The sequence below is a fragment of the Rhinolophus hipposideros genome, assembly GCF_964194185.1.
Source record: "Rhinolophus hipposideros genome assembly, chromosome: 16".
Taxonomy (NCBI): Eukaryota; Metazoa; Chordata; class Mammalia; order Chiroptera; family Rhinolophidae; genus Rhinolophus; species Rhinolophus hipposideros.
Window position 1 is genome coordinate 28,964,180 of NC_138062.1, and position 26,515 is coordinate 28,990,694.

Below are 26,515 nucleotides of genomic sequence, written 5' to 3' on the forward strand. Positions count from 1 at the left end.
AGGGCACTGGAATTTATAATTCTGGTTCTAGCCCTAGTCCTCATTTTCCAGTGGGCACCAGGAGGTTCAAAGAGGACAAGTGACTCGTCTGTCACAGAGAAGTAGCTGAGTGACTCGTATAAATTCCACACTCCTAATGGGAAAATCTAGGGGTAGAAATGGTGTGTGGGTCCCTTCCCTTCATTATACTGTGCACATCCTCGCCCCCCACTACATCTTCTCTGATATCCTTCTGACGCGGTAAGAAGAGGCTCGAGACACTGGGTAGCTAAGGTAGCTGGCTGGGGGTGGGCAAGTCAGAGGGAGTGGTTGGGGCGCTGACATCTTAGTTGCCTGAGGCCAGTCCTGTTCCCATTACCCCCTCCCCACCCGTAGCACAAACTGAAATGAAAGCAAGTGGCATTCTGCCTGTCCTTGGTTCATTCTCCACTGAGCTCAAATTTTAACCTGAACACAGGAGCTTAGAGGCAACGGTCCCTGGGAGTCCCGACAGAGGTTGCTTAGTGAGTGGGACAGCAAGGCACCCCTAACCCTCTTACCTTTCTCTAAGTCCCAGCAGGCAGGCGTGATGTCTGGGACGGATGGCCCAGGGCACAACGGTGGAGAGAAGACCCTCTCCCATCATGGCTGCTTCGCTGAGCCACTGGTCCATCCAGGCCATGAGGCAGAATCTCCAAGCTCACTGAGTCCAGATAAAGAACCACCACCTTTAATAATAGTTTTAAAAAATATTGGTGATACTGGTTGCCTCCAAGAAGGGAAACTAGGAACACTTATCGCCCTATACTCATTTCTTCTTTTAAGTTGACTTTATTTTTTAGAGCCATTTGAGGTTCACTGCACAACTGAGCAGAAGGCACAGACTTCCCATGGACCCCGCACATACAGTTACACACAGCCTCCTCCATCATCAGATCGCCCTCCAGTGGTCCTTCTGTTAGAACTGATGCCCCTACCTCACACATCATTAATGGTCCAGAGTCCACGTTTACGTGAGGGTGCACTCCTGGTGCTGGACATCCTATGGCTTCGGACAAATGCCTAATGACATGTGTCCATTATCGTATCAGCCCCAGTAGGGCTACTGCCCTAAAAATCTTGTGTCCGATGCTCCTTTATACCTTTTGATTTCTGAACCATGTATAGCTATTCACGGAAACAAACACATTGCAAACATTCTTCCCAATTCAGAATGCCCAGATCCTGGGGCAGGGCCACTCTCTCGGTGCAGTTCAGAGTGAAATGGAGGGAGGAGTTGGCATGCTGAAGTGAGGAGACGTCTGCGCGTTTCCTTTGTCCTCTTTCATCCCCGACATATGAGCGGCTATGTAGATAGAAGTGAGAGAGAAAAACAGTCCAGGTAATCTATGCACTGTTCTGTTCACCAAGGCTCTTACAAAGCCCCAGGCAATAACTGGTTTTAAACATGGCAGCACAACTTTCCACCACAGCTAAAGGACCGGGAGGGCTTAACTTTAGCAGGCGGGGAGCAGGAACACCGGCCACCTACTTTCATCTTGTTGAAAAAGGAAACGTCTTCTAACTGTAGGCACCAGTAAAGCTTTTTCTGTGACCAAATTTAAGCCTTGTCTATGTCAGACCTTCCATCCCTTTCTAAAGACTCTTAAAGCAAAAGGTTTGAAAAACATTAATGTTAAGCATCATGGATGCTGAATACATTAGCCACCAAACAAAAATTACAGTTTGGAAAGGATGTAATATAATGAAGCTAAGGGCTTCACAACTAAAGATAATTTTGGCAAGGCTGAACTGGATAACCTGAGGGCATGCTGCCTCTAACATTTTTTTTCTTTACCTCTTTCATCAAAGTCTGTAATTTTGACCTGCTGATCCTGAATTGGGCCAAAGAGCTAAAAAGGCTCAAGACCAACAGACCTGCCTTTAACACCTACCTAAAAGGTCCTGTTTTCCTAAGCATGTCCCAGAAATCATAAGCAAATATTAGCCTTCTCTATGCAAGATAAACTGCTGAGGCAGGAACCAAAATACCAGCAATAGGGCAGGCAGCTAAGGCCTCATGTAGGCAGGATGTGAAATGTCAGGCCATGAGTCTTATATTTTTACTGCAGTGGTTACAGGAGGGGGTTGATGTGGGAAGGAAAAACAATACTGACTCTGGAGAATTCCTCCTTTTTTTCAGCCTTAGGTATTGACACCCACTCACCAGGTTTGGAAACTAGCAAAAACGACATGGGACTTGTAGGGTGAGCATTTATTTCCCCTGGCTTCCATTCCTTGGCTGTAGACAAAGGCAGAAAATGCCCAGTCAGCGCCAATCGGTGCATGCCAGCAGCAGAGACCTGTTTCTTGTTTCATTTGGCTACAGTGCAGAACTGCAGTCACAAGCACTAAGGTGGAAAGCTTGGAGTTCCCCCAATAATTGATACAACCGTGAAAGATAAAACGAAGCAATCAAGGTGAGACAGAAAAAGAGGAATGTATATTCTAATGATAAACCATGGTTAATACACAGCATTCTATAGGTATTCGTATTCAGTGTAATCCTGAGTCCACTAAGTATACACGTGGATCTCTACATTTTTCTGTATGAAAATGTTGGTCTCAACCTGTAACAACTTAAACCCCAGAATTCTACTGGCTAAGGTAGTTAAAGCCAAAAGGACACAGGTATTGCCCTGACTAATGAGAAATATACTAACCCAAATGCCCACTAATAAAAATTGAAGAATTCAAACATGCTTTTATAGCGGGGAGAGAAACCTGAATGGCTCCCTCTACCCCAGTGTCCCCACAAACATACTGAGTGACATTAGAACAAGCGCTCCCACAGCAGGGGAGAAACTGAACAGGACTCCAGCCCAGGGCCACCACCTTCATCGATACCATTCCGGCAAGTATTCACACTTCGCCCTGGCCAAGATTCAGGCAGACTCCTAGGAATTTTTTTTTTTTTTGGGGGGGGAGGGCGGGGATCACGTTGTAAACATCAAAAACTAGAGCTCAAACCATCACGGCCCTTGAACTCCAAGCTCTTTAGTTCTCTTCCTGGAATTCTTGAGCAGCCCTTCCTTTCCCCTAATTTGCTCTCCTCCTGCTAAGGAGCAAAGCTCAGTTTGAAGGGCATCATCTTGAGGAGCCAAAGCCTCCTTCTTCCTACGTGCCCACGGAAGTATGCACAGCCCGTCAGTGAGGAGAAAAGTGAAAAGTGAAATCCCACACACACGCTTGGCTCTACTCAAACTATAAGCTTTTATTACATTTTACATACCATCCATCCAGGACACGATGAATACGTGGTTGGCATCATCTCCTTTGTACAATGCTGTGATGCACAATTGCCTGGTGCTGTACCGAGAGCCTAGCGAAGAGCCTGTGGGCCCAGAGCTGTCCCCATTTCTGAGCTGTCACGTACTTGCTGGCGTTAGATGGGTCGAGGCTGACATTTAGCTTGGAGTTTCAATGTCTAATTTTACACTTTTGTTTCCAGTTTGTTTTACAGTTTACTTGAAAATCAAAAGGTCACCCACTCACTCTACTATGATCATTCTGAGTATGGAATTTGTTCTTCACAATGCTGTACTTCAAACAGAAAAAGCAGGCTTCAATATCACAGCTCAGGAAAAACTGGACAAGTGTTCCATTGCTCCCTCCTGCTCAGTTTTTCCCATAATCTGTTCCAGCCTGGAAAACAAGAGCTTCCCCTCTCTGACAGATGCAAAAGTGGGAGGAAGAGCTTTGTTCTTAAACTGGAGGCTAGAGCTGAACTCTCCCTCTCTAATCTTTCTGTGTGGCCCCCTTCCTTCGTGAATGGGGGAAACCCTCAGCACTAAAGAGTTAAAAGGCTCACCAAAGTCCACGCTTCAAGAAAGTTAAAAAATACAACAAACAGAAGATAAGGAAAGGGTTCAACTAAAGCCTGTCACCTTCTGTTAATGTACAAACCTCCCATACCTTGGTAAACTTCCCAACATCTGTTCCAGCACAAGCACTGTTACATGGCCCCCTTGCCCAAAGATCGGGACTCTAGACAAACAAAGGTGGGTAAGAAACAAATTCTAAAACTATAGGAATAGAACAGGGCAGAGTCTGTGAAGTAAATTCAATGATAATGGAACCTCACCTACATGCAGATCAAACAGATTGGGAAACTGGAGGCAGAGTAGAAAAGAATTCTTCAGGATGCATGAATTCAGTGAGCAAGAGCACAGTTCATAAAAATCCCAGTAATTTGGAATTTTTCTATAGGAGGTTTAGGAAGCATGCCAATAGCAGGAAATGAAATGATGTCCGTGCCAACAGTCTGACCTGTTGCCACTGAACCAATGCCCTCAAAAGAAAAGGTCCCTGCTTTCGCTGGGACCGAGAGCTGTGGAAAAAAAACTACCCAACACACAAGCAGTGGTAGGAGGAAATCAGCACGGAGCAGCTGAAAACGTTCAAGAGCTTGGAATTCAACTTAGAGAATTCAGGAGTCCTTGGCATTTTAAACCAGCAGAAGCTGTGAGTTATGAAACATTTAAAATTTGGACCCCAGGATCTCTCACACTACAGTAAAAATAGATGTAGTCTTCAAAAACTATATGTGATGTAATGTGGGATACAGAGGACTCCTTCAGAAACAGTGGAAAGTTGAGGTGCACAGGTGATGCTAGAGGCAAAATCTCCTGTTTAGAGGTTTGCAGCAGAGCAAAGAAGCGCCGACAGTAACCAGGCAGGAGAGCACGGCCCCTAACTTATACTCCCTCAACAGTGTGTCTGGGAAAGGCCGTTCACTTCTTCTCAGGGGGTGTCTGGGGGAGAGACGCATTTATCAGTGAGGGAGGAGTTCATACCCCTGTAGAGCCTGCCAGATCAAGCCTATGACAGACGAAGATTTTTACAGCCACAGCCCCCTCAAAACCAGTTCTTGGAGCAAATTCTAAGAATTTATGCATCAATGTCCTTCCAAACAAAAAATGATTCTTTATTATTACACTTTTAAATCATAGAACTGCAGGCTGAACATTATTAGAAACTCTCCCTCTCTCTCGCTCACTAATTTCTTGAGTTGTCTCCCATATTCCATCTCAAAATTTGGCCAAGTTATGCCTCAGGGAATTTTCCAGTTCAACCCCATACACCAACTTGGGATAAATAGAAACACTGAAGTCTTTTGGTTTTACCCACAGTCCCAAAGTGCTATTACAGATAGAATATTTGTTGGAGATAATTTTTGCTGGGTTAGAAAAAGAATGCTGCATGTACAGTTGTGGGTGTGGTTAAAATGTGAATTTGTACGCCTCCTGACCTGCAGGCTTTGTTCTCCTTCCCTTTCATTGTTTGGTTTTTGTCTCTTTCTACAAGGGGTTGCCTTACATGCTTCAATAAAAATATATTTTCTATTCAGAAACACACTGGAGAGCAGGTAGTTTGAATGAGTAGTACTGTTATTATACATATTAAGTTACTGAGTCTACAATTCAGAAATCTGAACTCTGTGGTTACAACTCAAAATAAATATTCTTTCAAAGTAAATAAACAAATGACTTGGCTGGCTAATGAAATGCTTAATTCTTTCTAAAATCATAATTACAACGTGAACGTTTGCTTTACGCTATATTCCAAGATGAAGATTAGGTAACCTACATCTTCCAAATGATTCACAGAGCAGCCCTTCCTGTTTCTCCCCTCAGTGCTGAGAAATGAGTCCAGGCCCTGGAATTATAACGTACGTGACCTGGGTTATCTGGTGCTCAGGTATAAACTGCCACAAGGCCCAACCTTGGTTAATACCGACTATTGCTTGAAGTATGATGGGAACTAGGTGGAGGGCCTCACTCAGCGAAAGTAAGGACAGAGACTGTAGAAGCCAGGGCAAGCTGAGAGCCGAGGACAACTCTGCTAATCGACTCTGACAACACAGTGTAACATGAATATTGAAGCCAGCCAATTTTCTGAAAATATCACTATCATCTCCAAAACCCATATGCTTTTATGCTAATCAAGAAATCGAGGGTGAGGGAACACTGCTATATATTGCTCACCAATACATTCTTCTTAACGGAAGTGAAGCTGTTTTAAGAATATAAAAAGCTTTTCAAGACATCTGTTTTCAGAGACAGACTACAGTACCAGAAATAGTTTTCAGAGTTGGTTCATTCTAAAGTCCATCCCAAGGGCAGCCAGCTTTCAGGAGGTATGAAGACATGTTCTGGCAAAAATATTTTCACTTTCCTGAAGTTATGTGCTATCTTCAAGTCCAACTATTATTTTATATACATGAGATCCTTTCTGTCAGCATAAAAGGGAATAATATTTTTAAAAACTCTCGAGTAAATATTTGTTTTGTTTTTTATAACTCAGAACATAGATGAAATCAAAACGTCTGCAACTGTCCCTAAATTCACATCTTTAAAAGGTCCTTTTCTCCATTCACATGAATTCATCTGAATCATTGCCATCCTGCAGGAAACAAAAAAAGTGAAACCATAAAAAGCCTTCAAAATAAGTAACTCAATTTTTTGAATTTACAATTTGTCTTAAGTTATAAGCCATATCCTTATGCCTAATAGTAGAGTTCAGAAAGCAGAAAGTAAAATAACTGAATTCACTCATCACTTCTCTGTCTTACATTGTTGTTTAGAATAATAGCTGGATGAGCAGCTACCTTCTCTAAGGCGTTATTCGTTACATGGCCTGGATAACACAACAGGTACCCAGTAATATCCAAATTATGAAGTAAGGTCCAACCGACCGAGTGTAGGATATAATAAGCGTGATGAAAAAACAATGTGACTACTCCTTCAACAAATACACCATAATATGAAACCAAACTGCCTCAATATCCTTATGCCAACAATGCTGCCAATATACAGAAATAGTTTGGGCCTAAATTCCATTATTTTGAGCCTCAACATTCTCATCTATTTGTGACATCACAAGATGCGTTTGATTTCTTTTTAACTAGGAAAAGTCATTAGGAAGCCACAGGCTAGTTACCAAGTCAGCTGGCTTGCCAAGTTTCTGATAAAAAACCTTACATGATGGTATATAGTATAAAGGGACTCATTTTTATTGTGTAACTCACAAACAATTCCTAAAGAACAAGTACAAAAGTAGAGCCCAGACTCCTTTTTTGAGCTACTGCACACCCTAAGAAAACTGCTCTGAAGGCCAACATTCACTAACAGAGTAAATCCCGGTACATTTGCTTAAAAACATAGCATCATGTCACTTGTTTCAGTTTCTGTCTCTTTCCCACTGCTTGATGCCTGAATTCAGTTAAAGAAAGGCAGAGGACTTAGGCTTACAGGTACACATGCTTTTCTCCTTAATAGCTCTTATCAAAGTCGGCAGGCAAGTATGAGATATAAGTAGCAAACGACGGTTTCTGTGAAGTTTTATCTTGTTTCATTCAGTGGATTTCTGTGTGCTTGTCTTCAATTAGCACAACACAGTGAGCCGTAGTAAAAATGCCTTAGATAATAATTGTACAAAGAGTACACTAATGTTTGTCATCTGTGCGAGCACTAGCACTGCGAGTGCCCTAGAGGCCTAAACTGAGTGATAGCATGAGAGCTTCCCGTATCTTTGAAGGTCAGCTTTACATCCCAAACTGAGGATGACAAATTCACTAAGATAATTTAGGTTGGTGAGAATGAAAGTGCATTCTTACTCCCTATAAAGGCTGTGAGTTACATTTGCAAAGAGTTCCCATGTGTCTGAGAAGCTGTATTTTAGGGTTACAGTAACTTTTAAATAATATCTGATATCCAAGACTTTATTTGGACAATTTTTATATTTTTGATTCCCTTTAAGAGTCAAAATGTTTTTCAATATAGCAAATTAGGTTTCCTGTTATTCACTTATAAAGTGATAAGCAAATGAAATGTTAAAAGTAATTGTTTATGGTTCCGGATACCAAATTCACAAAGATTAGGAAGAAATTACAGACTGAAGAGTGTGTGTGGGTAAGTGTGTTTAGTTCATGATTCCAGAACAACCAAACTTTAAAAATCGATAATGGTGGGAATGAAAATGCCAAAAATGATAATAATATAGATGGCAGATTTCAGCTGGAAAGTAGCCGCTAAGTCACAGAAACCTTCAATAAGCAAGTCATCACAACAAAGACAGTAGATTTGGGATACATTAAAGACTTCTGTTAGTTTAAACTGTTTTAAGAGTTTCAAGACATCTAAGAATAGTTCCCAAAAGGGATTAAATACATCTCACCTTTTGATACTGATACTTTGTGGGAAAATAGCAACTAAGGACTATGTGGATAAGAACTAATAATGACCATTTATATTCAGAGAGGGACTAAGTCAAGGAAGAACTTTCACATATATGCCCTTGTTTAAGTTTTGGAACAGCCCCATGAGGTAATATATCTCCTTTTTATTGCTGATGAATATGCCTTCAGAGAGGTTAAATACCTTTATTAGCCTTATCCAATTAGTAAATGACTGACTGAATTTGAGTCTTTAAAATTAAAATTCAAGGCTCTATTTAATTACATAATGCTACTCTGGAATTTTGCAGGAAGAAATTAAAGATACATCTCTGACTCATAAAGCAGCCTCAGAAACTGAGTTCTTCACGGAGACAGGAATAAGGATATTGTTCTTATTAATTTTTAGAAGAATATATAGATATGAACAAGATTTAAAAACTTATTAATTCAATTCCAATTCATGCATTAAATATGGGGACTGACTAGATGACTAATAGGGGACCTTAAATTGTATTAGCTATTTCTAAGCATTAAAGTAGTGTTAATAGTATTTTCTGTGATAGGGAAATGTTCTGTTTCTGTCCTCATAGGGCAGCCCCTAGCCACATGTGGTCTGTATGACTGAGAAACTGAATTTTTAAATCAGATTAAATTTTAATTAAATTTAAATAACCACATGAATTCAGTGCATTGGAGAACACAGATCTAAAAGCACCTATTTGCAAACTATACTTAAAATATTCAATACAGCAAATATATCCACTCAGTTTTAATTTTGTGCAGACTATTTAATAACAGCTAAATTGTGCTATCTCTAGATCCTTCAAAATATATTTTGGGAACGAGAGTACTCAGAGACAATACATCCCTGACACAGTTCCAGTGAAAAAAATCAGGTTAATGCTAAGATCCTTTCAGTACTACAATATACATCACCACTTCTTTTTACCTTCTGTTCCGAGGAACACGAAACAACCAGTACTGTCACTTAGATGGCAGACGTGATGTTAGGGTTAATACTTTTGTTTTATGTTTTAATTGAAGGTGATCATTTTGTTCTCATTCAATTACAATATAGAATCTACCGTCAGATAATAGAAAACATTAATAAAAAAAGGCACTCTTGCATGCCTGCAACTAGCAAGGAGAGGAATGAGGAATGGGGAGTTCTGTAAATACAAATAGACTTGCATTTCACAACAGACAAGGTACGACACGAGGTGACCTACTTACAAACCCATGAGTAGTCCACAGGGAAGGAGGGGCAATGCCAAATAGAACCCACCTGAGTGTACTATCATTGTCAAATCACGTCATGCCATCTGCAACATGTGCGTCAATATTGGCCAGGAACTCGATTATTAAAAACTCTTAGTGAATTATTTCAAGGCACACATTAGACCAAATAACTTGAGCTTACCTGATTTGAAGACATATTCTCAACTTTCATTAGTGATGAATAGCTCCTAGAAGAGAAAAAAAAAACCATTTAAAATAAGGTTATCCAGCTGGCAAGTATTACATGAACATCATATGTACCTAGCACTGGTGAGGGTCTTTTGAAGAAAATATAATCCCCGCCCTCAAGGAGACTGCAGCATAAAAAAGGACAACTATCTATGATAATAAGTAGGATGTGCACAGCCTTTATAGTTTACAAAGTGCTTGCTTAAACTCATTTCATGTCACCTCCACAATAACTTTGAAGTAGGTGGCACTATTCAGATGAGGAAATTCAGCGATAGCCCAGGGCAGACAGCAGATAGGATTCACAGCTGAAGTACACTGCAGAGACTCTAGATGCTACAGGAATTCAAAAGAGGAAACACACACAGATTCCCAGTTGTGGGCACTGGCCATCCAGGTTCAAGAACCACTGAGTCTGAATTCCCACTTACATGAAAGCAACACACAATTTACCCCTCTTTACACTTGATCTTAGCCAAAAGGCCGAGAAGCGATGACAATTTACCCTTCTTTAGTCCATGTGTTTCCTCTGAGCGCCATCCCATCCATCCAACTACTTATATGACATTTCTCAGGTGCCTCAAAGGTATTTTCAGATTCATATGTCCATACCCAACTCATGGTCTTCTCCCCTATCAAAAAGTTGTCTGGTTCTTTTCCAGTATTCCCTAGCTCAAAGAACTGCATTTTATCCATCCATTCCATTTCACAAACCAGAAACCCAGGATTCCTTCTTTTTCCCTGCCCCTTCCCTCAATCCAATCTATCTTTAAACCCTGTCACTTAATCTATGAAATTACTTCTCCATGGTCCACTCCTCTCCAGCTCCATGTTCCCATTCCAGTCCAAGTGACCACTGTCTGTCATGTGGACAACTGCATTAGTTTCTTAACTGGCTTAGCCACATCCACCTGGTTCCCTTTCCAATCAGGTCTGCAAAGTGACCTTTCCAAAACACAAACCTTATCATACTACGCCTTGCTTAAAGCTCTTTGATGACCTAACAAAACTCTTAGGATGAAGGCAAATATGGCCAATGAGGCCCGCAGGGACTAGCACCTTGACCCACGTGCTCCCTCATGCCTGCTGCTCCGGACCTTTGGGCCTTTTATTCCTGTGCTTTGCCTTGCGCCCTCCCACACAGGGTCTTTACGCTCATAGTTCCCCCCGCTTAGAGCACTATGTCCCCCTCATCCCACCCCGCTCTTTCACTAGCAAACAGTTTTGATCTTAGCTCAAGAATCACTGTATCAGGGAAGCTAATTGCAGTTACTCATCCATCTATACTATATTGACTAATCACTGCATATGTAAAGCACTGGGTGATACATAAGGAGACACGACGATACATATTCGGCACATACTGCATTACTTATAGAAGGCAGCAGTGTATGGGAGAACAAAAGGAGGTACCATTAGAGCACTCATTTCCACACCAGACTCTATCATCCTTTTCATCAATGGTTTCACCATTACCTCTCCCTACGTGCTGATACTAAACCCACCCTACCAGTCTACTTCTTCCTAATACCCCAGGAAACCTATAATGGCTCATCACTTTCAACATGAAATTCGGGCCTAAACAAAAACTTTCATTCTTTTTATTCTTGTTTGCCTATGTATGACCTATGACCTTGACCCTGGCCTTGCCGAGGTGTTCATTCCTCGCCTACCAGGCAGCACGGTGTAGCAGAAGTATGGACCTCCGAACTACAGACTTGAGTTTGAAATCCTGCTTTGCCACTTACCAACTATGACCTTCCACATTTCACACACGAAGCCCTTGCTGAAGTAATCTTTGCCCCCAAATCAAGTTCTTTTCGTCAGAGAAGGAAGACGGAGCCTTCTTCGCTGGGTTGCTCTAGTATTCACTTCTGAGCAGAGGGCTGATAGATATGATTCCAACTAGAGCTCAAAGGACTCGGACTATTCAACAGCACGTCTATGCATTTCTTCTCCTGGTAGAAATGAGGACTGACCAGCTTAATGCCATTCTTGTTCCAAAAGCTGATACAAGGGAGTCTAGAGTCTAAATCACGGGTTTAGAATTACAAAGAAGTTGGAATGTAGCTCTTCCAAATATGGGGCTAAGTATTTTTTCACTCAAATCACCTGGATACACTGGGGAGACCATTCAGAATAAGAATATCCTCTTGGTTTATCTGTGGAATGCGCTTCAGATTCAAACGTGAATTTCTTAAGCAATCACAGCAAGTGATTTGGACCATTCTTACCAGATGGTCCAAATAAAAGAATCAACTGTTGGTGAAATTCAATGGTATTTTCACTGTCAGAAAGCTAAGTGAAAGACTTCAGATTAAGATTTTATAGCATAACATTCGATCTCTTGGGTGGAAGAGTCAAAGACAGGAATTAAAGCGATGCTAGCACTACAAATATATAAACACAGATTATAAAGCATCAGAAGTTTAGAGTTTGTTGTTGGATCTTCACAAAAGCTGCAGAATACAGCATGCAAACGGCAGCTTAGCGTATGTCAAGCAAATCCTTGCTATGTCACCACATCGGTTCCTGGCACTACATCCCTGCTTCATTCTTCTACCATCTGCAGCATGTGGAAGTCGTTTTTGCGGCATGTTTCACAGAAACGGACACACCAAATGTTTTTGGTTTTCTGAGGCCCATGATAATTTGTTAAAAATAAAGCAGGAGGAATAAAATTGTGTAGGAAAACACAGACCAGAAAAGTGATTTTTTAATTTATTCCACATAGGTTTTCCTTTTTATATACATGTACCCAAGTGATATAAAATTTACGTCTGATGAAACAAAAGGAAAAACATACAAGTGACTAGTGACAATTTGGAAAAGGGGCATGATTCAACTTTTGAAGCCAAAATCTTATCCAGTAATAATGAGAATTTTCCCTCCTCAGTTTAAATGAATATTTTATAAATTGTTGACACCATGAAGAAAGTCCAGAAAATAGGAAAACGGTGTTTTAGTGGATGGATTAGTTTGTTTAAATGCTTGCAACTTTTTAAACTAGTACAATCAAACATACAAAATCCCCCAAATTTCAGTAGCATACAGCTTAATCTGAAACAAAAATGTATTTTAAGGTAAATTATGGCATCTATGTTATTTGATTTACTTATATGGGATAAATACTACTTTAATATTGCATAGACTGAACAGAGGGCTGAAGAGTGTGGTCACAGAGTGTGTGAACTTGAAAATCAGACTGAGACTGGCTACCTGACTTTGGGCAAGTGACTTAACTGCTTCTCAGTCTCAGTTTCTGCTACAAAGTGCAAAAAATATCTATCTCATATGACTATTGCTAGGATTCAACAAGATAATGCAGTAAAGCACAGTACAGTGTTTGGCAAATGACAAATATCCAAAAATGTTAGCTACTCTTTCTTATTAAATTAGAGAATTAAGTGATATTACATTTCTAACATATAACATTGGTTTCCACACAAAATTGTTAGATTTGTAAAGGGCACAAAAAAGGCATGTTTTGAATTTTTCCCCACTCCACACTAAAAACAAAAAAGAATAAACTACTCTAAATTCTGCATCACTCAAAACTCTCCACAATCGACTACACTGATAGAGTTGATCATTTTTCTTTCACTCCTAACAGAAAGCAGACTCACAATTCTAGGTCAGAGCAAATGTTTACATCTATGCATTAGTCTGTTTCATGTTAGCAGATACAACTCAGGATAACACTTCCGGAGTTTGGTATTTGAATATTATATTTTAAATGAAGCTCCTCATTCTGTTTTAGCAGTATTTTAACGACTATTTATTGTTTAGAAATGCAGTGTTTTGGAGGAAGCCTCACTACATTAATTACTTTAAGCTTTCAAAATGTAGAAAAGAGGTTTCAAAAAATGCTTTTCACAGTTACTAGCACTGGCCATTAGAGCTAAGACTTCATTCAAATACCACAGCTAGTCAATGTTAAACACTTAATATAGCGCCTTTTCTTTTTCTGAAGATGTTTATAAACCAAACTCTGAAGACCAGCTGTCATGCTTTATCCAAAAACAAAATCAGATGTTTTATTTCATATTCTCATATCCTGCCCCTACAAAAGGGCAATTCATGTGACCAACACGTAAGTATAAAAGCATTTTTCTAACTCATTTAAAGCTCTGAACTTGTTATATGTCCCTCCCTCCACCAGTGTATCATTCTTAAGGGTCAATCCCTGATTAAAACGAGCACTAAAGAATCTTGGAAGTCAATACCAATACATAGCTCCAACATACCTAAGTTCATCCATTTCTCTCTTCTTCTTCATCTCTTCCTTTTCTCTCTTTTTCATTTCCTGAATTTGGGCTTTTTTCTCATTCCTCTCCTCACGGTCTCTGCATTCCTTCTCTGCTGCTAGGTCCGGGAACCGCTCCATTTTGGTCTTTTCTAATCGGTTCAAAATCTCATTCACTTTCTTCTCCACTGTGACAATGCTCACCTTTGAGGGAGACAGGGGAAGAAATACAGAATCTGTATGACATGGTTCTCCCTCAGAACAGGTGAAAGGTTTTCTAGGGGCTTAGCTGAATTCCCTTTAGGAAACATACATCATGCAGAGCCCACGACACCAAAGGTGTTAGACAGAAAAGACGGCTATTTCACGGTGGCAGGGCTCCGCCCCCTCGCGGTGCGGCACACTCACGTCCTTCTGCCTGTGAAAGCCGATCTGCCCCACATCCATGTCGGCTGTTTTCTTCAGGTTAGACCACGGTGTATATACCACGTTAACGTTGTTCATCTTGCAGCCTGCCAAGAGAGACCGTCTTCAACATGCAGGCAGGGTACCACTGAGCAAGGCGTCCCTTTCCCCACTGGCAAATGACCATAAGCCAACCAAGGAAAGGCCTTAGAATGAACATGGCTTCAAGGGTTTCAAACTACAAAATCCTTCTTAAAAACAAACAAACGAACAAAAAAACCCACCCACAAAAGGTAAACGGTAAAGGTGACAAACAACAATTCAAGCAAAGTATTATGGAGGAATGTAGGGGTTCACTTCTGAGAGTCCCTAAAATTGAAGGCAGAACTTACAATATATGTTTTTTAAAGAGAAAAGGATCCAACAGGTTTCCACAGATTCTCAAAGGAGTCCTAGATCCAATAAAGGTTAAGAAGCAAGATAAAGCAAAAAGCCATGGCCTGGGATTCAAGAGACCTGCCCTCTATCCTGGCCCTACCACAAACCAGCCATGTCACCTTGGGAAAGTCCTCATGGCTCTCGGAATCTCATCTGAAACATAAGGAAATTGCACTAGCTTAGAACTTTTGTGTTTTGTTTCTTTTAGCAGTGGAACCTCTTTCACCAAAAAAAACATGCAAGTGATCAAAGCAGAGATGCTGTGGGGTGGGAAGGTGCCCTGTTCATTCCTCCTCCTCTCCCCTCACCACTCTACCCCACACTTCCTCTCTGCCCCGACACCCTCCCCGGCAGCTCAAAGGATCAGTTTCATCACTGGTCCAACACTACTTAAGGCCCCTCAAAATCAGATGGCAATATATTTCATCGTCTATGAAATCACCATGTACATTGGAGAAATCTGGTGACCACCACCTTACGTAAGTGATCAAAGTCAATTATCACCAAAAATGGGGCAAAGGGCTGGCACCATGTGCCTCCTGATTGCACTGGGCAAGACTTCACTTCTGAAGTATTCCTGCTGAGAATTCGTAATGTCACACTACTCAAGAGGAACCACCAGACCAATTGAATAGCAGGATATTCTACAACTGGTCTCCACTCTGAAAGTGTCAATGTCTTGAAAGACAAAGAAGAGTCTCCAAAATTGGAGAGAGACGTGACAAGTAAATATAACACATGATCCTGGATCAGAAGAAATGCTATGAAGGGACAGTAGTGGGACAACTGGAAAAACTTAATACAGACAGATAACAGTATTTGATCCATTTGAATTTCCTTAATTGATCACTGTAAGGCAGTTCCCTAAGATAATGTCCTGTTCTTAGGACACACTGACGGCTTGTGATGGCTATAATTTATTTCAAATGGTTCAGCTAACAAAGTTAATAATGAGTATGTTACAGAGAGAAAGCAAATATGGAAAAATTGTTGAATCTAAGTGAAAAGCATATGAAAGCTGTATTTTTCTTGCAACATTTCTGTAGCTTTGAAATTTTTTTCAAAATTAAGTTTCTAAAAAAATCTCCAATGTGCCGGGGGGTACAAACATGGATCAGACAACGGATCCTACACATCAAGATTAAGAGAGGGCAGATAAGCATATAAGTAACTTCAGTTAAAAGTAGAACTGATCAAACATTGGAGAGGTACCGGGAAAGTGCTAAAGCAGCACAGAGAGGGCAGTGGTCACTCAAAGCTGCAGGAAGGTAACTGCTCCACGGGAGAGGTTAACACAGCTTGCTGGGTAAGACAGAAGACTTTAAAAGTCAGGCTGTCTGACTTCAATGCAGCCTCTACCACATGTCAGCGCGCTGAGGCCTTGGGCAAGTTCCTTCATTTTCTTTAAGCTCTGTTTCCTCATCTATAAAATGAAAATAATAATATCTAACTCAGTGGGGTTAATAAATGAAATAACTTGTAAAGTTTTACCACAGCGCCAAGCATATAATTATTAGCTATTATTACAACTACTATGTGGACCTTGGACCTGAGCCTGGCTCTGGACTTGGGGCTGACTGACAAGGAGGACAAAATTTGAGAGCAGAGGGAACAATACAGTCACGTGTCGCATAACGTTTCGGTCAATGACGAACTACATTGATGACAGTGGCCCCATAGATTATAATGGAGCTGAAAAATTTCTACCACCTAGTGATATATGAATGGCATCTGGAAGACGACACTCAAGAGGTTCGTCCTCTTCAAAGGACGACTTCAAAGGATTTGCCAAGGATGAGGAGGCTGCAATAATCAACAAGGCTGTGGCTGAGATGGCAGCCGGCTTGAACCGGGTGTGGGTGAGATGACACTGAGGAGCTCCTAGGGGTGATTCCTGGGGAGCTGACTAATGGGAAGTAGTTAGAACTGGAACAGGACCGCATAGTGAAGAGGCAAAAGGAAATTGCAGAAGAGGAAAAAGAAGAACCCCAAGAAAATTCACAGTGAAGGGTCTAACAGCTTTTACAGACCTCAGCAAGCTCCTTAAAAAGTTAGGGAACATAGACCCCAACACCGAAAGGTTTTCATTAATAGAGAATATTCATGGTGCATTATCTGCTTATAAGCAAATCTATGATGAAAAAAGGAAACAAACCAAGCAAACCACCATGGACATATTTCTGTAGAGTGACACCTTCTCAGAAAGAGCCTCAGGCAGGTCCTTCAGGGGGGTATTCAAGAAAAAGGCAGTGTTATCACAGGAGATGACAGCTCCATGCATGTTATCGGCCCTGAAGACCTTCCAGTGGGACAAGACGTGGAGGTGGGAGACAGTAATACCGACGAGCCTGACCCTGTGGAAGCCTATGTCAGCGTGTGTCTTAGTTTTTAACCACAAAATTTTGTAAAAAGTACAAGAAAAGGAAAAATTAATTAAAAAGAGAAAAAAGCTAATAGAGTTAAGGTTATAAAGAAAGAAAACATTTCTGTACAGCTGTATAATGCGTGTTTTAAGCTGTTATTACAAGACTCGAAAAATTAAAAAATTTGATAAAGTACAAGTTACAGTAAGCTAATGTTATACTGTAGAAATTGTTTATAAATGCAGTGTATCATAAGCATAGTGTTTACAAAGTCCATAGTCATGTACAGCAACGTCCCAGGCCTTTCTTTACATTCACTCACCGCTAACTCAATGACGCACCTAGAGCAAATTCGTCTTGAAGCTCTATTCATGGTAAATGCCTTATACAGCTGTACCTTTATCTTTTATACCATATGTTTACTGTACCTTTTCTACGTTTAGATACAGAAGTACGGCGCACTGTGTCATCACTGCCTACAGTATTCAGCTGGTAGCCTCAGAGCAACAGGCTGCATGTGTAGTGGGCTACAATATCTAGGTTTGTGTAAGTTCACTCTAAGATGTTTGTACAATGACAAAATCGTCTAACGATGCATTTCTCAGATGAATCCACATTGTTAAGCGACACATGACTATATATAAGCAAAGGCACAAGGTAGAAAAACAGAAAATATTTGCTTTGGCTGGAGTGTGAAATATGGGAAGGGAAAAGAATTCCGTCGTCAGATCAAAGATGCTTCGATGCCAGCTTAAGACGTTTGGACTTAATTGTATAGACAAGGTGGGGTGTCATCCAAAGTGTGTAAGCTTTTAGAAAGTTTAATCTGGCAGAAGATTACAAGACGAACATAGGACAGGCCGATCAGATTCTATGAAAACAAGTAAGTTTAACCCCGACTCCCTTGGTTCTGAATGCTGAAGGTGGTCAGCGAGGGAGGAAAATATTTTCGCTACACAGTGATGCCAATGGGCGTGTAACTCAGCAAAGACAATCTTCCCCTCTTCGCATCCTCTGCTACTGACTCATGAGAGTAAGAATCCTAGGCTTAGCTCCATTTTCTAAGTGCGCCGTTGCTACAGGAAGCGGAGGAGGAGCTGAGTGACTTGTGTCAGGAGTCTTCTCTTTTCCTGTAACTAGTAAACTATAAAGAGATTAGGAAGAAAGAGGCTGGGCCAAGAATAAAGAGTCCAAAACTCTTTTAATAAAGTCACATCTGCTAGTCAGGGGCATGGAAAGGAGACAAGAATGCGTGAAAGAGATTGCAACACACAAGGAAAGAGGATAACGATGGTTTTAATTTTTATTATTTTTATGTCAATAACTGAAGATTTTAACTGGAAATCTTAGACACTCTGTTCTACTCATAAAAATGGAATGTCCTAAAACTAACAGCAATTTAATGATTTATAGGGTTGGAAATCAGTGGCTCTACAAGACTTCCCCTTTCTTTGGCTAGGTACCTGACTCAGTAAAACTGCCCGAGTTAGACTTAGGAAATGCAGTCTAAGTGACAGGGAAGGGGTTACACTCCCCAGTTCTTGTCCTGTCACCACTCATCCCTGGTACCTGGTACTGGCTGTGTATCTGCTCCACACTTATCTTCTACCTAAACCATAGTTCTTTCCAACCCTCTGGATCATCCCCCAACATCTTATCAAAACAAACTTACCTTCACCCTATCACCCAATCAATTAACTCAAACATTCTTAGCAGAACACCATTTCCTGGTTCCCCCTTTTAACTCCCACCTCCCCCCAATAACTGTCCTTCTTAACCTGTCAATTGACAGATTAAAGCTTGTACCGTAGAAAGAGAAAAGCACACCAAGCCCAGTGTTACAGGCCCTACCTAAAATACTTACCACCCATTGTTTACAACCCTGTCTGCACAGCAGAATCATCTGGAGAGCACTGCAAAAATACTGACACTCATGGATCACCCCAGACCAATTAAAAAAGATTCTCTGGGACATAAAGATCAACTGACTTCATATTTTCACAATTCATAGGAAGAAAAAAATATGTGAGGGGAGAAGAGGAGAAAGAAAATGTAGGACAGAGTGATTTGGAGACGTGAGGTCTACTATCTAATGATAAATGATGGAAATAAAGACATCAAACAACATTAAAAATAAAGCCATGAGACACATCCCTTGTTTAGCTATTAACATAACCTAATTTCCAAAAGCCTCTCCACAAATAACCTTAAGGGTAGGCACATCTAAACAACCTTCTAGTCAAGATAAGGAAAAGAGAGTAAATTGATAGAGGGACCCAAACATTAGAGAGTTGGGGAGGTTCATTTTTGGTTCTTTGATCGATAGCAGAACTGCCAGCTTAAAGAATAAAACACGGCAAAGGCATATTAAAGGTTATTCCTTTGACTCAATCCAAAGTCAATAACATGTTCTCTAAAATGTAATCCATTTCAGACACAGAGAAATCAGTGCTAATTCTGAAAACACCTTAGGAAAACTGACCTTGAATGCTATTGGCCTTCACAAGATGGGCACAGTCCATCAGGACTTCCTTTGGAATGTCTTCTATCTTCTCCCCCTGAAACACAAAAATAAACCAAATGGTCCATTACCTTGTTACTGATCGACACTGGAGCTCTCATAGGACACAATTTTATGAAAAGCAGTGGCTCTTCAATTGCATTTCAGGACACTGAAAAACGAAGTCTGTCATGGGAATGCTCCTTTAAAATAAGAGAAGACACTAATATGGAAAAAATAAACACAGGATATGAAAGGAAAACAACAAAATACTAATTACAATTATGTCTGAGTCATTTTCCGCCCTTTCTTCTTCTCATTCTTACTTCTAGACACCTCATGGGGAAACGGTGCCTATTTTTGACAATTGGAAGTCTCCTTAGGTGAGGTCCCTACAGCGTCCCACTCAAAGAGACATCTTATAGTTCTCGGTCTCAAACATCTATACATCTATCCTCAAACACGAGGACAGATAGGTCATCTAGCCTCGGCCTTAATCAGGAAGCAAGCTCTTGGTGTGGTAGACAGATCCACCCACCATAAGGGAGAAATAATACTCACTCATTGTCTCTATAGATACTGTATCAAAGTCAAAGCTGAACAAGCAAAGTCATTCCAAATGAACAAAAATATTCCAGAGGCAAGAGTGAGTGGAAATCAACTAAGTACTGGCTCCTACTAGGCATGCGATTACAGACGCACTTCGGTCTGGGAATGAAATGCTCTACCTACATAAATATTTGATGTAAATGAAACCGTTCCGTTATGTTTCCACATTTTTTCTTTATTTTAAATGTTTTAAATGGGAATCTCTCAAATACATAAATTTGGACCAAAAACTAAGTGATTTAAGTTTGTCACTACTTTTTTTTTTTTTTTTAAAAGCTATAATAGATTTTTTTAAGGGTTTATTTTTTTTAATATATTTTTTTACATTTGTTTTTGCCTTTTTTTGTGTGTATGTGTGTGTTGAGAGCCCACTGGCCCATGTGGGAATCGAACCGGCAGCCTTCGGAGTTAGGAGCATGGAGCTCTAACCGCCTGAGCCACCGGGCCGGCCCAGTTTGTCACTACTTTAACGATGGATCTCACCCCGTGCAATTCGCTGTCCGCTTTAACAGAGGATTATGAATTCAAACATCTTGAGAACAGTGTCTTCATTATGAATATCAACCATTATACTAGGCTACAATATGGTGACAGTGACGCCTTCAGGGGCTTCTACAATGCACAGGAGATGACTGACCCGATACTAAATAAATCAAAATGAGTAATTAAGAAACAAAACAAGAGCTCCCGGTTTTGGAGTACTCACCACTAAGTAAACGGCCATATGAAATGGATAGTATTATCCTCACTTTACCAATGAAGAAAATGAAGCTTAGCGAGGGCAAGTAACTGGACCAAGGTCCCACATATCTAGTAAGTGATAGAAATGAGAGATAAACCCAGGATTAGAGCCTTGCTCTAAGAAGTGGCCCCAGAGTTTGATGCTTACAGGGTTCTGATGGAAATGTTAGTTTCCTGACCATCTGATGTCAGGTTTTATTCCAGGATCCCTTCTTACTCCCTGTGGCTGTCACTATTCCTGAAGCAATCTCCTCTCCGTTTTTCAACTTTGAAATGATAGGAGCAGACAAAACTCATTCAGCTTAGCATTAAGCATAAAGTCACAGTAAACAGAGTGGAGCGTCTCAGGTACTCCCAATATGTAATGGTCAGAACTTTGACTGTGGGCTTTGTGCCATCTACGTTAATATAAGAAACCTCTAGATAAGTGAGATTTTTTCTAAGGGTTTTTAAAAATCAAGTCTAGGAAAGAACCTGGCTGAATTATCTATGACCTTCAAGGTTTGGGCTGAATTTAACAAAAAAGAACAAACACACGATGGTTAGCGTGTGCTAGGCATTATTCTAAGTGCTTCAGATAGGCAAGCTCACTGAATCTTCACAATGACCCAGTAAGATAGGTACTGTTAGCTGCCTTTTGCATACGAGGAAATGGGCACAGCTGAATGACTTGCTCAAAGTCACACAGCTACCGTGTTTCCCTGAAAATAAGACCTAACCGGAAAATAAGCCCTAGCATGATTTTTCAGGAGGACATCCCCTGAACATAAGCACTAATGCGTCTTTTGGAGCAAAACTTAATAAAAGATCCAGTCTCATTTTCGGGGAAACATGGTAGCAAACACCAGAGCCAGAATTCAAATCCAGAGTCCGAGTTCTGGACTTAGTCTGACTGCATTTCCGACACTTACCTGGTACCTACTAATAGACACAAAGGGCTGTCCCGTTTACTGCAGAAGATCAACCAGGTAAAAAGTTCCTTAAGGAGAACATGTTTTTTATGCAGCACATTATGTGCTTCCAAAAGAAAACAACGTTAAAATTCTATTCAAACAAGTAACAACTGGTGGTAATGTGAATTTGGGACAACCACCATTATTTCCATTTTCTAACACAGCAGACCCCAAAGGAAAAACTTTAATCTGAATCAAAAGGAAACTTGGTAACAACACACTCTATTTTCTCTAAACTTAAAATAGTTCCAAAATGGCAAGAAGTTGCCTAGGAGAACTCAGAATTTTGTTCCAGCACAGAGTTCACAATCTTCCTCTTTTCTTTACAATAGAGTCTCAGACACATTAATAGTATAAAGATGGGCCGCAATGTTTAACCTTGCTAGTAAAAAAAGAAGTGAATATTATAAGCATAATTAAGTAATAAGCACCTTATATTTACTTGACATGGTCAAAGGCTATTTTTTTTTTTTTAAGTTATAAAATCCCCCGAAGGGTTTGGGAAGGGGTGGGGGGGGGAGTGTGTGTGTGTGTGTGTGTGTGTCTCTGATAGCATTTTAAATTAGCATAATACTTTCAGAGTTCAATCTAATATAAAAGGAATTACCAAACTTTATCGCTTTTGACCCAATAATTCCATTTCTGAGAATTACTCTAAAAAATAATTCAAAAGAAAAACAGATAGTAATTCATAAAATGACATTTCTCATTGGAAAGTCATAATGCTGAAAACAGTAAACAATATAAATTCTACCACAGAAGCTTTCATATTAATCGTGGCATATTACCAACTTAAAGCAGCCAGCCAAAGTAATAAATATGATCGTAACACAGTAGCATGAAAAGTTTATAAACTGTCAGTTTAAAAAGTAATACAATCAACCAGAGGATGCCAGGAGGGAATGTGGAGCGAGACCCAAGAATCTAGCTGTATTATAAGTACATGACACATCACTGTAGAGGGCGGGGAGAAGCTTACAAGGAACTCTGGAAAAGTGTTTTGACTGGAAACTGTAAGGCAAAAAGAAAAAATGACTGCACATAAACACTGTACTTTAGTTGGTAAAGTTGTTTCTTATGGGGATGCAGGTTAACAAATCTGAAACTGCTTCCACATTCATTCAAGTCTAATAAACACGCAAGTGGATAGTAGATGGGGGAGGCACACTTCTCAGTCTCCGAGACGGAAGTTCCAGAGAAGCAAGGAGGAAAGGCTAGGATGGTCCCTGTAGTGATGGATCCATCAAAGACATTAGCATGAGCCTGTCTGTAGCTTACTGTAGATACAGATAGGGAGACACAGACACAATTCATGAGTGTATGCATACACGTACTTCCTAGCTGTCAGGTGAGAGGGCCTAGAAGCAAGAGCGCGCCAAGTCCAGATTTTGGTTTCTAAATAACATTCCCCAATAAAAGGAACCAAAGTTCTTTGGAGAAATGGCTGATTCTGGGGCTTTGGCAGGGATAATACAAGATGACCCTGCAGCATCTTGTCATGCCAGAAAGGAAAGAAGTGCTCAGAAGACAAAAGGATGCGAGCATGTCAAAGGAACACAGCAGCAAAGCTGAACAAGCTCCAGACAAAGCTGGAACAATCGGAGCAACAACGTAGTACTAGATTATAACCCAAAGTACAAAATAAATAAAAGAATCCATACTGAAGCAAATAAATAACTGAATAAATAAATGGGGGGGAGGGGTGAGGAGAGAAAAGACAAATCTTCCTTACAGAAGAATTCCAAACAATGTTATGTAGACACTTGCCACTCCAGCAAGTGGAGCTTAATTCCATCCCCTCTCCTTGAGTATGGGCTGGACTTAGTGACTTCCTTCCAAATAGCAGAGGACAGAATAGAGGAGAAAGCAATTCTACTGGGGAGAAACGTGGCAAACACTTCCCTGGCCAGGCGATCAAGGTTAACACCATCAGTGATAAGCCCTGTTAATGCATGAGAAGGGCACTTCACCTCTGTGATACTCATCCCCCAAAACCCGTAACTCCAGTCTAGTCACGACAAAAACATCAGATAAAGCCAAGCGGAGTGATAGTCTATAAAATACGTTACGAGTACTTCTCAAACTGTCAAGATCATGAAAAATAGGGAAAGACTGAGAAACTGTCACAGACCAGAGACTAGGTAGACATGACAACTAAATGCAATGGTGGGACCCTGGAACAGAAAGAGGATATTAATGGAAAAACTGGTAAAAATAAAAATGGAGTCTGGAGTTTAGTTACCAATGTTGGTTTCTTAGTTCTGACAAATCTACCACGGTAATGTAAGATATTAAAAATGAGGGGAACTAGGTATGAGGTATATGGGAACTCTGTCCTCTACACAACTTTTCTGTAAACCTCAAATCATTCCCAAATAAAACATTTTTAAAAAGCAATACACATATCAAGTATACCTACCCCAAGATTCAACTCTATAAACCATAACATATAGATGTAAAGACAGATTGTAAAACAGTGGTTGTATACTATGAGGGACATGCACTCTTTCCCCTTTACTACTAGAATGCAGGTCTAAAGCTCCTGAAGAAGCCCCTGCTAACTGGGAACAAACACCTGCCCTTGGTGACGCGGGATAATCACAGGAGCCTGAGCAAAGGAAGCACAATGTGATCTCCACTGAAGACACAAAGGCCAGTAGTAGCAACTGAAATGAAAGGGAGAGAAAGCAGAGGTGATGGACAACACGCCTGAACTGGCAGGACGAGAGGGCTTCTAGCTGGGAAATATGCACCATGTCCAAGTCTCGGAAATTACCAGAACTTCCCTTAGGGATTTTCTGGGTCAAGGGGAAGACATCTTTCATTTGCTAATTTTTAGACTTTTGTACATATTTATTACTCTCAGCAATTTAATTGCAGAAAGAGGATAGAGGACAAGATCTGATGCTCATCACTAAAGAAAAAGTCGTGAATCCAGGTTTAAATCCAGTTACCTTATGTAATCGAAGATATACATGAGCCGAAGAGAGTTTGTCCACATGAAACCTACAAAGAACGAAAACCACTTTTAGCAAGAGGTACAAGACAGCATCTCCTCAGGCCACTTGCATTTCAGGCATTCCAAAATCCAGAACGAATTAACTCAGTGCCTGCCACATGCTAAATAGCACGGCGCGTATAAAGCACAGTCACCACCTCCGCAGGGCTCACTATCAACTGGGGGAGGTAAGACAAACATGGAAGGTTCTGCAGCTGTGTGACACGCAGTGCCAGGATGAGTACTAGAGATAGTAACTGTTACATGCCCTGGGAAGGGCAGCATTTCAAGTGAGAAAGAGCTATCAGTAACCACAGGCTTCACTGACAACTGCAATCTGGTAGGTCCCTGACTGAAGCACAGCAGTTAGAGAAAACAGAAAGGAATTTCAGGTGAGAAGAGAAGGGGATGAAAGAAGTCAGTAAGACTTCAATGCTGCAAGTCTGGGAGACTGCAGGACCACTGGCGGTAATACCTTACAGTTGGCGAGGGCACCAGTTTAGAGAAAAAGATGAGGGATTGGTTTGGGACATCCCGAGTTTCAAACGAAGGCAACACAATCCAAAGAGAATGTGAAGCACAGAGCTGGAAGAGTCAGGTAAGGCCTGCAGACAGTAAACAGACCACGTCATAAAGCGGGTGAGCCCAGCAAGTCTCCCAGCCTTACAGCCACCGATGGCACTAATATGTCTCCAGGGAAAGCATGGTGATTGCCCTTTATGACATTTCCCTTAAAACATTCAGAATTCCCTCCCACACCAATGTCCTAAATTTACCTTTCATTAAGGCTCCATCATCCACCAATGTAATTAAATCTTTTAAAACTCACTTCCTTTTTCACCTAGTCCAACATTTTGGGATGTTAAAGTTTTTCATATTTACAATTCACCAAAATGAAGCTGACTTTCTTTCCAACACCCAGAAATGCCCATGGAATCCTAGTACCAAACAATGAAAACACGTGATTCTCACTCTGTGATCCTGTTAACTTCCGTCAGCTCGTCCTTAGTCCTTACCTTTCCAGACTGAAGAATGTTCAGTAAAATTCTAAGGGGGCACCATTACATCCCATTATGTATTTCTCTACACATTTTCTTAACATGCATGTACTTTTTAGAAGCGAAATGGGCACACATTCACAGTGAGTACAAGGTGTAGGCAGTGTGATTCTATATAAAGGTTAAGACTATACTATTTCCGATGCCCTCTTTAAAGGTTAAGCATCTTGCTAGTCACTTTGGATACAGACAACTATGCATTTTTGGCAGTCTATGTTGACTCTAGGCTTTATTCTTAACCATTACTGATAGCCAGGAAATGGGCATGACATCTTAGTTTATTTTTCTCCAGCTGGTTCATTTACTCATTTGCATTCCCGTGTAAGAGATTCTTACTGATTATCATCTTCAGCTTGGCATTTTCCACCCAGAAACTGTGCTTTTTGCAAATCTAGAAATTATATATCTCATTACTCTCTTTCAGGATCTTAGGAAAATACCCCATTAGTAAGCAAACCCAACTGAGAAGTAACTTCTCCCCTTTCAACTTGTTTTAAGCCATTTCTCTATTTACAACTCTCCTATATACCCGTAATAGCT

The 26,515-nt window shown here is 40.6% G+C and overlaps 1 protein-coding gene across 4 annotated transcripts in view; it reads right to left on the reverse strand.

Annotated features, from left to right (window-relative positions):
- Positions 1-1,159: 1,159 nt before the first annotated feature.
- Positions 1,160-26,515, reverse strand: part of CCDC25 (coiled-coil domain containing 25) — a 38,723-nt gene continuing 13,367 nt past the window's right edge. The window contains exons 5-10 of one of the 4 annotated variants that reach the window (XM_081075534.1): positions 24,874-24,925; positions 19,599-19,674; positions 14,319-14,422; positions 13,912-14,114; positions 9,618-9,663; positions 1,160-1,324 (exon numbers count right to left, since the gene is read on the reverse strand). In XM_081075534.1, coding sequence (XP_080931660.1) covers positions 1,304-1,324; positions 9,618-9,663; positions 13,912-14,114; positions 14,319-14,422; positions 19,599-19,674; positions 24,874-24,925 — 502 coding nt within the window. In that variant the 3' untranslated portion in view covers positions 1,160-1,303. Of the gene's footprint in view, positions 1,325-3,212; positions 6,424-9,617; positions 9,664-13,911; positions 14,115-14,318; positions 14,423-19,598; positions 19,675-20,931; positions 21,036-24,873; positions 24,926-26,515 lie in introns of those variants that run through there. The other 3 variants (XM_081075533.1, XM_081075535.1, XM_081075536.1) reach the window with 3 other exon arrangements.